This window comes from Oratosquilla oratoria, chromosome 7 (genome assembly GCF_046742065.1).
Source record: "Oratosquilla oratoria isolate Oo_2021 chromosome 7, ASM4674206v1, whole genome shotgun sequence".
Classification (NCBI taxonomy): domain Eukaryota; kingdom Metazoa; phylum Arthropoda; class Malacostraca; order Stomatopoda; family Squillidae; genus Oratosquilla; species Oratosquilla oratoria.
The window spans coordinates 69682973-69695761 of NC_134783.1; the positions used below are offsets into that span (position 1 = coordinate 69682973).

The 12789-nt window shown below is 43.7% G+C and overlaps 2 protein-coding genes across 2 annotated transcripts in view; both read right to left on the reverse strand.

Moving 5' to 3' along the window:
• LOC143026847 (uncharacterized) overlaps positions 1 to 12789 on the reverse strand; it is a 108129-nt gene that overhangs the window by 73256 nt on the left and 22084 nt on the right. The window lies entirely within an intron of this gene.
• LOC143026946 (uncharacterized) overlaps positions 10923 to 12789 on the reverse strand; it is an 8616-nt gene continuing 6749 nt past the window's right edge. Inside the window, exon 5 of the mRNA XM_076187735.1 lies at positions 10923 to 11240. Within this exon, the coding sequence (XP_076043850.1) occupies positions 11062 to 11240 (179 nt within the window). The 3' untranslated portion in view covers positions 10923 to 11061. The remainder of the gene's footprint in view (positions 11241 to 12789) is intronic.

The following is a 12789-nucleotide window of genomic DNA, read 5'->3' on the forward strand; positions in this document are numbered from 1 at the left end:
GCGCAAATAAAATACTACTTTGTCAATAAGTAAACGGTCGTCTGTCAAAAGATTTGTGGTGCTCAGCTGAATTTTCTTAATTTGGCAATGTTGTATGAGCGCTTGGCGCTGTGTGTTGTATTTTGAGCAGTGTAGGAGTATGTGTCTTATGGATAGTATAGTGTTGCATGTGTTGCATTGGGGAGGAAATACGCCGTCAATATATGGTTTTAAGTGGGTGAGGCGGGTCGAGTTCATCCTCAGTCTTGCTATGGCGATTTCCTCGAGTCTGTTATTTCTGTATGATGTCGACCAATCTGTTATGTGTTCCTTTTGTTTGTGAGAAATGTCGAGATTGTTCCACTGGAGTTGCCAGTGGGTGTGTAATTGTTTTCTTAGTATGGAATTGAAGGTGCCTATGTCCAGGGGTATGTCGGTAATAGAGTCTATTTCTAAAGCAGTTTTGGCTAAGATGTCCGCTTTCTCATTCCCGAAGATCCCAATGTGACTGGGAACCCAAGAGAGAGTAATGGACTTGCTAGTTATCGACAATGTGCTAATGATTTTGCCCAAGAGGAAGTTCTCCATATGGTTACCTGTCTTGATTGATTTTAGTGCACTTAATGAGTCTGTGAATATGACGAATTTACTATGTGTGTCGGATTGAGCATATTCTAAGGCTTTATATATGCCGTAGAGTTCGGCGATATATATGCTCGTATGGTTCGGCAATCTGAACATCATCCGGGTTTTGTTGCAGTATAACCCTGTCCCAGTTTTGTGGCCGCACTTGGAGCCATCAGTGTACAGTGCCATGTGGTCATTGTACTTATGGATGGTCTCCAAGGTCTTTTGTTTTAGTTCTTCTGTGGATGAAGTCTTCTTTTGTAGGTCTTGGTTAATGAAGATCTTCGGGGCGATGTTTTCCCACGGTGGTAAGACGGTGGCTTCAATCTGTTCTATTGACCACAGTGGCACTGAATATTGCTCGCACAAGGATCGGATCCTGATGGAAAGGGGATTTAGGCTGGAGTTGGTGAAGTGCTCATATCGTTGGATTGTCTCCTTGCAGGGATGTTGAGGGATGCGAAGCGCTTTGGCGACGTATCTTAGGGCAAGGAGCTCGCGCCTGTAGTGGAGGGGGGGTACGCTTGCTTCGACCTCCAGCCTCTCGATCCTTGTGCAGCGTAGTGCTCCAAGTGCTATTCTTAGGCCTTTGTTTTGGATGATGTTCAGGGGTTGTAACGTGGCTAGTGTTGCCGAACCATAAATCTGACACCCATAGTCTAGTTTTGATCTAATTAGGGACTTATAAATCATTAGCAGGGATTTCCTATCTGCTCCCCAATTTGTGCCCGTTAGTTTACGTAGCAAATTAATTCTCTTGTTGCACGCATCAACTAGGTATTTTACATGGGCCTTCCAGTTTAGCCTGGAGTCCAGTCTCAGGCCAAGAAAAAAGGTTGAGTTTTGTACTGGAATGGGAGTACCATGTAATTGCAGATTTATTTCTGCCTGGGCTCTGCGTGAAAATACAATTACTGTTGACTTTAATTCCGAAAACTTAAATCCCCATTTGTCAGACCAGTCCTGGAGCGAGTCCAGGGCCAGTTGTACGCGAGAGCCGGAAAACTTGGCATTCGGAGAGGAATGCCAGATTCCGACATCGTCAGCGTATAATGAGTATTTAAGGTTCCGAGGTGGAGCGGGTAGAATATCGTTTATCAGCAACATAAAAAGTGTGGGGCTTAACACACTTCCCTGTGGTACGCCATTTTCTTGGGTGCGTACTGTTGAATAGTAATTTTGAATTTTGACCGAAAATGTGCGGTCTTTTAAAATTTTTTGAATGAAAATAGGGAGATTCCCTCTAAGGCCAAGTGCATAGAGTTTTTCGAGGATACCACGTCGCCATGCCATGTCGTAGGCTCTTTCTAAATCCAAAAAGCAAGCAACAAGATATTCTTTCCTCTCGAAGGAGGAGAGGATATCTTGTTCTAATTTGACTAAATGGTCAAGACTACTTCTATTTTTCCTGAAACCACATTGGGCAGGAACTTAAATTTTGAGATTCTAGTATGTATTTCAATCTGTTATTGGCCATACGTTCTAATACTTTGCATAAGCAGTTGGTAAGCGCTATAGGGCGATAAGAGGAAGGACTCTTTGGGTCCTTCCCCTTTTTGAGAATAGGTATGACGTGGGCATGTCTCCATGTTTTTGGGAATTCTTGACTAATCCAAATTGTGTTGTATATTTTTAATAATTTTTCCAGTGAAATTGAATTCAAGTGTTGCAGCATCTCATACCTAATCTCGTCTGGGCCAGCAGAGGTTCCTCTACACGAGCTTAAGGCTTGTTTAAGCTCGTGTAGTTGGAAGGGGGTGTTATATTCGTAGTGTGTCTGTGTATGGAAGATCAGAGGTTCTGCTTCCCGTGTTTGTTTGTGTTGTAAAAAGGTTGGTGAATAGTTATTCGTGTTGCTTGTTTGCGTAAATGTGTCTGCGATTGTGTTTGCGATGTCCAGGGGAGCATCTACAAACTTGTTTCCAATTGTTAGGGTCTTAATGTTGGGCGTGTATTTGCCGTCTATTTTACGGACGGCTGACCAGATTTGTGATAGAGAAGTGTTTGCGTTTATAGTTGAGATGTAGTCATGCCAAGACTTACGTTTGGCATGTTTTATTGTTCTACGGGCCTCTGCTTGCGTCTTTTTAAAAGTAATGAAATGGGGTGCAATAGGGTTATTTTTAAAAGTTCGATATGCCCTATTCCGCTTGCAAAGTGCTTTTCTGCAGTCTGATGTCCACCAAGGAACTCTATGCTTGTGAAATACCGAGGTTTTTGGTATATGCTCATGCGCTGAATTCAAAATAGAGTTTGATAAATTGAACATTTTGTCATCCATATTATCCCCTGTGATGTTGACGTTGGTGGTTGTGCGATACATTTTCCAGTTGGCCTTTTTGATGTTAAATTTGGGACAGGGAGGGGGTGAGTTGTCTCCGTAGGCTGGAGGAGCCGTAGTGTTGTTACCCCCTATTTTTATTATTACTGGGAAATGATCGCTTAGCATGGTGTCGTCATGCGTATCCCATTGGGTGTTGTCAGACAACGCAGGAGATGATAGGGATAAATCTATACATGAAACTGAACCCCTAGTATTGTCTACTCGAGTGGGACTGCCAGTGTTTAGGAGGACCAGGTTGTTTGATTCGAGCACTTCTTCCATCTGCTCCCCTCGACGAGAGGTTATTTTGCTACCCCACATGCGATGGTGGGAGTTAAAATCTCCCACTATCAGTTTGTGGTGGGGTAGTTGTTTGAAGAGCTCGTTTACCTCCTCTAGTGGGAAACGAGGGTCGGGAGGTAGATAAACGGAGCAGATGGTCGCGAGTTTGTTGTTTATTTTAGTTATGACAGCGACTGCTTCCAAGGTGGTAGCCAGTGGTAATTCCACTTGGGGAAGGCAGTCGCTGACTGCAACTGCGACCCCCCCTCCAGGCGCCAACCTGTCCTTCCTATAGGTGGTATAGTTCTTCAGTTGGAACTGAACACTGGGGTCAAGGTGGGTCTCTTGTAGACATAACTGAGGGGTTGTTGAGCGAGTTAAAGATCGTTAAGTCATTTACTTTACTTCTAACACCTCGGCAATTCCACTGGATTATTTTCATTTTTTTATTTATTTAATTTATTTATATATATATATATATATATATATATATTTTTTTTTTTTTTTTTTTTTTTTTTTTTTTTTTTTATTTGCTTCGGTTTCTTCCTTTCTTGGCCTTAGTGGGAGAGGTGTGTTTAGCCCCGGATGAACGGTCTGGGCTGGTTAGAGGACTTAAAAGACGTTTTTGGGAAACGGAGATCTCCATATTGACATCCTCTTCTGTACGTGTGGACACACGTTTGGAAGGCTCTGGGATGGCCGGGGAAGGAAGGTGCGAGTGAGTTTGCCTTTGGCGGTGTTCTTTTTCCTTGGAGTGTTTGGTCTCTGTTTGTGTTTCAATGGTTCTATAGGTTTTCTTAACTGCCGAAGCATAGGAAGTTGCTCCGGAAGTACTAGTTGGTGTCACTAGTCTTTCCATCACACGCTTCCTTGCTTCGTAAAAGGATATGCCACAAGTTGCTTTTTCCGTACAAATTTGTTTTTCTATTTTGAAGGTGGGACAGTCTCGGGAGGTGGATGCATGATCGTTATTGGAGGGACAGTTGACACATTGAAACACGTTAGTAGAGCAAGCATCCGTTGGATGTTCGCCTGCACACTTACCGCATACGATTGATTGTTTGCTGCAGAATTTGGCAAGGTGACCATATTTGAAACACTTGTTGCAGCGCAAAGGGTTAGGGACATATGGTCGTGTTGGGACATGAATGTATCCTACTTTAACGTGGTCAGGGAGGGTTGTTGAATTGAAAGTGAGAATTAACAGGGGCGTGTTCACTCGCATGTTCCTTTCTCGGTCCAGTCGCGTTATGAATTTAACATCTAGTATTCCTTCCGATTTCATCTCGTCGAGGATGTCACACTCCTCCATGGTCACCAAGTCTCTGCAGTGGATTACTCCTCTGCAGGAGTTGAGTGATCTAGGGAGGGATGCAACAACATCGAATGAATGAAACTTCCTAGCCTTAAGTAGATCGCGTGTAGCTCTCCCAGAGTTGGTGGTAACTTGGAGGTCTCCGCTCCTAAGTTTTTTCACTTGGCTAATATCATCGGTAAATTGGGAAAGACATTTCTTAAGCATAAAAGGATTGAGGTCGGCTAATCGGGTCTGGTCGGAATGAATAAACACATGTCTTGCCTTGTCCGGGTCGATATTGGGGTCGTCAGGGGAAGTCTTCCTAGTTTGCAGGGATGGAGTTGAGGACTCCATCCTGCGCGTTGGGGTGGGGGGACGAGCCCCCTGGTACACAGAAAAAATGTGCTCAGCAGAGCAAAAATACAATATAAAGGGGGTCACACAGCTTCCTTTGGCGACTGGTGACAGCCGCGTAATAGGACCACTGTGTGCCCAGTGGTACGGGGTCTACACTACTTCTAAACTACGATAGATGTTGCTAGATTTCGCCGGGCCGGACGACGAAGAAGTCTCACGAGCCAACAAGGGCTCGTGCGGATCCCGGAGAGCTACGAAATAACGAGAAAGGTGGTACAAGGAAAAAGTACTGGGAAATGCCCAGAGGTGGGTGGCAGTGTAACTGCCAAAAAAGCTTTCCAACGTAAAGCTGGACCACAATTACAGTTAACTCTAGGGAGTAGCCCTAGCAAGTTTAACTATGCTCGTGTGAGTGCGTCTGTCTGCTGCCAAGGGCTGCCGACGACTGTGACTCATGGGTTTTTTTTTTTTTTGTTGGATCTTTAAGGCTATCGACCTATAATGAGGTCATTAAGCCCGGTGTGAACCTGCGATCCTTTTTATTCTACCATTATAATTCCCACAATAGTCCAGTAGTGCGCAAATAAAATACTACTTTGTCAATAAGTAAACGGTCGTCTGTCAAAAGATTTGTGGTGCTCAGCTGAATTTTCTTAATTTGGCAATGTTGTATGAGCGCTTGGCGCTGTGTGTTGTATTTTGAGCAGTGTAGGAGTATGTGTCTTATGGATAGTATAGTGTTGCATGTGTTGCATTGGGGAGGAAATACGCCGTCAATATATGGTTTTAAGTGGGTGAGGCGGGTCGAGTTCATCCTCAGTCTTGCTATGGCGATTTCCTCGAGTCTGTTATTTCTGTATGATGTCGACCAATCTGTTATGTGTTCCTTTTGTTTGTGAGAAATGTCGAGATTGTTCCACTGGAGTTGCCAGTGGGTGTGTAATTGTTTTCTTAGTATGGAATTGAAGGTGCCTATGTCCAGGGGTATGTCGGTAATAGAGTCTATTTCTAAAGCAGTTTTGGCTAAGATGTCCGCTTTCTCATTCCCGAAGATCCCAATGTGACTGGGAACCCAAGAGAGAGTAATGGACTTGCTAGTTATCGACAATGTGCTAATGATTTTGCCCAAGAGGAAGTTCTCCATATGGTTACCTGTCTTGATTGATTTTAGTGCACTTAATGAGTCTGTGAATATGACGAATTTACTATGTGTGTCGGATTGAGCATATTCTAAGGCTTTATATATGCCGTAGAGTTCGGCGATATATATGCTCGTATGGTTCGGCAATCTGAACATCATCCGGGTTTTGTTGCAGTATAACCCTGTCCCAGTTTTGTGGCCGCACTTGGAGCCATCAGTGTACAGTGCCATGTGGTCATTGTACTTATGGATGGTCTCCAAGGTCTTTTGTTTTAGTTCTTCTTTGGATGAAGTCTTCTTTTGTAGGTCTTGGTTAATGAAGATCTTCGGGGCGATGTTTTCCCACGGTGGTAAGACGGTGGCTTCAATCTGTTCTATTGACCACAGTGGCACTGAATATTGCTCGCACAAGGATCGGATCCTGATGGAAAGGGGATTTAGGCTGGAGTTGGTGAAGTGCTCATATCGTTGGATTGTCTCCTTGCAGGGATGTTGAGGGATGCGAAGCGCTTTGGCGACGTATCTTAGGGCAAGGAGCTCGCGCCTGTAGTGGAGGGGGGGTACGTTTGCTTCGACCTCCAGCCTCTCGATCCTTGTGCAGCGTAGTGCTCCAATTGCTATTCTTAGGCCTTTGTTTTGGATGATGTTCAGGGGTTGTAACGTGGCTAGTGTTGCCGAACCATAAATCTGACACCCATAGTCTAGTTTTGATCTAATTAGGGACTTATAAATCATTAGCAGGGATTTCCTATCTGCTCCCCAATTTGTGCCCGTTAGTTTACGTAGCAAATTAATTCTCTTGTTGCACGCATCAACTAGGTATTTTACATGGGCCTTCCAGTTTAGCCTGGAGTCCAGTCTCAGGCCAAGAAAAAAGGTTGAGTTTTGTACTGGAATGGGAGTACCATGTAATTGCAGATTTATTTCTGCCTGGGCTCTGCGTGAAAATACAATTACTGTTGACTTTAATTCCGAAAACTTAAATCCCCATTTGTCAGACCAGTCCTGGAGCGAGTCCAGGGCCAGTTGTACGCGAGAGCCGGAAAACTTGGCATTCGGAGAGGAATGCCAGATTCCGACATCGTCGGCGTATAATGAGTATTTAAGGTTCCGAGGTGGAGCGGGTAGAATATCGTTTATCAGCAACATAAAAAGTGTGGGGCTTAACACACTTCCCTGTGGTACGCCATTTTCTTGGGTGCGTACTGTTGAATAGTAATTTTGAATTTTGACCGAAAATGTGCGGTCTTTTAAAATTTTTTGAATGAAAATAGGGAGATTCCCTCTAAGGCCAAGTGCATAGAGTTTTTCGAGGATACCACGTCGCCATGCCATGTCGTAGGCTCTTTCTAAATCCAAAAAGCAAGCAACAAGATATTCCTTCCTCTCGAAGGAGGAGAGGATATCTTGTTCTAATTTGACTAAATGGTCAAGACTACTTCTATTTTTCCTGAAACCACATTGGGCAGGAACTATTAAATTTTGAGATTCTAGTATGTATTTCAATCTGTTATTGGCCATACGTTCTAATACTTTGCATAAGCAGTTGGTAAGCGCTATAGGGCGATAAGAGGAAGGACTCTTTGGGTCCTTCCCCTTTTTGAGAATGGGTATGACGTGGGCATGTCTCCATGTTTCTGGGAATTCTTGACTAATCCAAATTGTGTTGTATATTTCTAATAATTTTTCCAGTGAAATTGAATTCAAGTGTTGCAGCATCTCATACCTAATCTCATCTGGGCCAGCAGAGGTTCCTCTACACGAGCTTAAGGCTTGTTTAAGCTCGTGTAGTTGGAAGGGGGTGTTATATTCGTAGTGTGTCTGTGTATGGAAGATCAGAGGTTCTGCTTCCCGTGTTTGTTTGTGTTGTAAAATGGTTGGTGAATAGTTATTCGTGTTGCTTGTTTGCGTAAATGTGTCTGCGATTGTGTTTGCGATGTCCAGGGGAGCATCTACAAACTTGTTTCCAATTGTTAGGGTCTTAATGTTGGGCGTGTATTTGCCGTCTATTTTACGGACGGCTGACCAGATTTGTGATAGAGAAGTGTTTGCGTTTATAGTTGAGATGTAGTCATGCCAAGACTTACGTTTGGCATGTTTTATTGTTCTACGGGCCTCTGCTTGCGTCTTTTTAAAAGTAATGAAATGGGGTGCAATAGGGTTATTTTTAAAAGTTCGATATGCCCTATTCCGCTTGCAAAGTGCTTTTCTGCAGTCTGATGTCCACCAAGGAACTCTATGCTTGTGAAATACCGAGGTTTTTGGTATATGCTCATGCGCTGAATTCAAAATAGAGTTTGATAAATTGAACATTTTGTCATCCATATTATCCCCTGTGATGTTGACGTTGGTGGTTGTGCGATACATTTCCGTTGGCCTTTTTGATGTTAAATTTGGGACAGGGAGGGGGCGAGTTGTCTCCGTAGGCTGGAGGAGCCGTAGTGTTGTTACCCCCTATTTTTATTATTACTGGGAAATGATCGCTTAGCATGGTGTCGTCATGCGTATCCCATTGGGTGTTGTCAGACAACGCAGGAGATGATAGGGATAAATCTATACAAGAAAATGAACCCCTAGTATTGTCTACTCGAGTGGGACTGCCAGTGTTTAGGAGGACCAGGTTGTTTGATTCGAGCACTTCTTCCATCTGCTCCCCTCGACGAGAGGTTCTTTTGCTACCCCACATGCGATGGTGGGAGTTAAAATCTCCCACTATCAGTTTGTGGTGGGGTAGTTGTTTGAAGAGCTCGTTTACCTCCTCTAGTGGGAAACGAGGGTCGGGAGGTAGATAAACGGAGCAGATGGTCGCGAGTTTGTTGTTTATTTTAGTTATGACAGCGACTGCTTCCAAGGTGGTGGCCAGTGGTAATTCCACTTGGGGAAGGCAGTCGCTGACTGCAACTGCGACCCCCCCTCCAGGCGCCAACCTGTCCTTCCTATAGGTGGTATAGTTCTTTAGTTGGAACTGAACACTGGGGTCAAGGTGGGTCTCTTGTAGACATATAACTGAGGGGTTGTTGAGTGAGTTAAAGATCGTTAAGTCATTTACTTTACTTCTAACACCTCGGCAATTCCACTGGATTATTTTCATTTTTTTTATTTATTTATTTATTTATTTAATTTATTTATTTATTTATTTTCTTGTTTTGTTTTTTGTTTTGTTTTTTATCTGCTTCGGTTTCTTCCTTTCTTGGCCTTAGTGGGAGAGGTGTGTTTAGCCCCGGATGAACGGTCTGGGCTGGTAATAGGACTTAAAAGTCGTTTTTGGGAAACGGAGATCTCCATATTGACATCCTCTTCAGTACGTGTGGGCACACGTTTGGAAGGCTCTGGGATGGCCGGGGAAGGAAGGTGCGAGTGAGTTTGCCTGTTACTTTGGCGGTGTTCTTTGTCCTTGGAGTGTTTGCTCTCAGTTTGCGTTTCAATGGTTCTGTACGTTTTTTTAACTGCCGAAGCATAGGAAGTTGCTCCGGAAGTACTAGTTGGGGTAACTAGTCTTTCCATCACACGCTTCCTTGCTTCGTAAAAGGATATGCCACAAGTTGCTTTCTCTGTACAGATTTCTTTTTCTAATTTGAAAGTGGGACAGTCTCGGGAGGTGGATGCATGGTTGTTATTGGAGGGGCAGTTAACACATTGAAACACCTTTGCAGAGCAAGCATCCATAGGATGTTCGCCTGCGCATTTACCGCATACGACTGTTTGTTTGCTGCAGAATTTGGCTAAGTGACCATATTTGAAACATTTGTTGCAGCGCAAAGGATTGGGGACATATGGTCGTGTTGGGACATGAATGTATCCTACTTTGACGTGGTCAGGGAGGGTTGTTGAATTGAAAGTGAGAATTAACAGGGGCGTGTTCACTCGCATGTTCCTTTCTCGGTCCAGTCGCGTTATGAATTTAACATCTAGTATTCCTTCCGATTTCATCTCGTCGAGGATGTCACACTCCTCCATGGTCACCAAGTCTCTGCAGTGGATTACTCCTCTGCAGGAGTTGAGTGATCTAGGGAGGGATGCAACAACATCGAATGAATGAAACTTCCTAGCCTTAAGTAGATCGCGTGTAGCTCTCCCAGAGTTGGTGGTAACTTGGAGGTCTCCGCTCCTAAGTTTTTTCACTTGGCTAATATCATCGGTAAATTGGGAAAGACATTTCTTAAGCATAAAAGGATTGAGGTCGGCTAATCGGGTCTGGTCGGAATGAATAAACACATGTCTTGCCTTGTCCGGGTCGATATTGGGGTCGTCAGGGGAAGTCTTCCTAGTTTGCAGGGATGGAGTTGAGGACTCCATCCTGCGCGTTGGGGTGGGGGGACGAGCTCCCTGGTACACAGAAAAAATGTGCTCAGCAGAGCAAAAATACAATATAAAGGGGGTCACACAGCTTCCTTTGGCGACTGGTGACAGCCGCGTAATAGGACCACTGTGTGCCCAGTGGTACGGGGTCTACACTACTTCTAAACTACGATAGATGTTGCTAGATTTCGCCGGGCCGGACGACGAAGAAGTCTCACGAGCCAACAAGGGCTCGTGCGGATCCCGGAGAGCTACGAAATAACGAGAAAGGTGGTACAAGGAAAAAGTACTGGGAAATGCCCAGAGGTGGGTGGCAGTGTAACTGCCAAAAAAGCTTTCCAACGTAAAGCTGGACCACGATTACAGTTAACTCTAGGGAGTAGCCCTAGCAAGCTTAACTATGCTCGTGTGAGTGCGTCTGTCTGCTGCCAAGGGCTGCCGACGACTGTGACTCATGGGGCGGTGAACCCTCATTTTATAGGAGAGAGTCGAAACCTCAGGTGCTTCGAGGGTTTGAAGCCGGCTCGATGAAACATGGTGCGACGTGGCGGGGTGTGATTCAGAAGTGTCGTAGTGGTTGTTAGGTGGTAATAGGTGGTTAGTAGAGGTATACCTTACAGTACCTATATGCGGAAATCTGACGTCTCTTCGCTGTTGGCGTTTAAATTCAATGTATGCATGCACCACGCATGCGCGGCACTGACACAAAGGGTAAGAAATTTTCAATTCTCAGGTATAGATGTAAAGACTTTTTCTTTATTCTACTGGGTTTTCCATCATCCATACTAACTCGTAGAAACCAGAGTATATAGTACCATTTACGGTGTATGAGTTACCACCCACCATATTCAAATTCATATGCATCAAACGAAAGCCCAAACACTCCAGCTTCTGGAACAGTTCCCAGTACTTGGGCGCCATACCCTTCAGTGTTTCTGTAGATAAAAAAGAAAGGAAAAGGTTACCGACTTTTTTTTTTTTTTTTTTTTTTTTTAGAAAAGGCAGATAACAGCTCTCACAACTACCTATGTGTATTTTAATATGAATGGCACGATACACATATTCATACAAAGACTGATATATATAAATTAGTTATGAACATATGAGTGGCATTTCATCATATGGATAAGGGTATGATAAAAAAATATCCACAAGATTTGCTCTAGGCTGGAATTGGCATCAGTGGTGTTGTCACTGTATACAAGAGAATACAAGAAAAACGAAGAAAATGCATGAGGCGGCAACTACTGATCCTAAACCTGCATTATAAGAGGGAAAGCTGGGACCACTGAAGGAGCAAAGGGAGAAGGGTAATATGATAGTGATATTTAAAAGAGAGAAATGACTAGAAAAAAAACAGACAGAGAGGATTTGTTAGTATGGAATGAAATAACATGAGGTCTTATGAAAGTTAAGAAAAAAAAAATTTGCTAGGAAGCATAACATTTCACACTGATGCGTCAATTTGAAAAAGGAGGAAATGGCCAACTATATGAATTGATTTAAGGCTAAGTTTAACAAGTAAAATTATCAAGATGGTACTCCATATGTATAACTCCAACCTCGTACACTACAGTTAGGTACACACGCACGCGCGCGCGCGCACACGCACACATACACATACGCACGCACGCACGCACACACACACACACACACACACACACACACACACACACACACACACACACACACACACACACACACACGTGATCCAAAGACCAAGTGAATACACACACACCTTGATGCTAATAGTGGAAAGACAGGTCTATGAAGAGGATTAATTAAAAAGAGTTTGTAGAGAGTTTGATCAGTTTAGTGGTGCTGGGAAATCCCAATGCTAGAGTAGATGAGCTGACATATGGAGTATCAAGGAGGTGCGAGATGTTAGGTAAAAACTGCAGTGGAGAGAATATATTTAAGATGTTTTTAGAAAGGGAGTTGATGATAGCGAACTGTTTAAGAAGAGAGACAGGTATAAGTATACGTGGAAAAGGGTGGTGGGTTGGAGAGTGGATGACAGGGATTAATAGATTATGCAGTGGTGCCAGGATTGGAAGAGGGACTCTCGTATCACGATATGTTACTGTAGATGGGTAATGGTACTGGGATAGCGGGATGGAAGAAAAGGGAGGGAAGCGGAGGCTGAAAAACCTTAGATACAACGGAATACAAAGAAGATGCAAACAGCAAGAGACTTATTAGTCCGTACGGGGCTACTTGTGAATTCAAAAGAGGGTGTAAACAGTGGAAACGGTTAAGAACCACAGTCTTAATTCAAGTGTACGATTTCTCGATGGTGAGAAATAAGTTAGATCGGGGTTGGGCTCCATATACTCTATTCATCTAGGCGTTTTTTAAAAATGTCAATTATATCTAAACTTACAATATAAACAGATAGTTTGTTTTAACCACTTAGTCAGCAGACCAAATCGGTACTCGTACACCAGCAAGCCTGTGTGTGTGTGTGTGTGTGTGTGTGTGTGT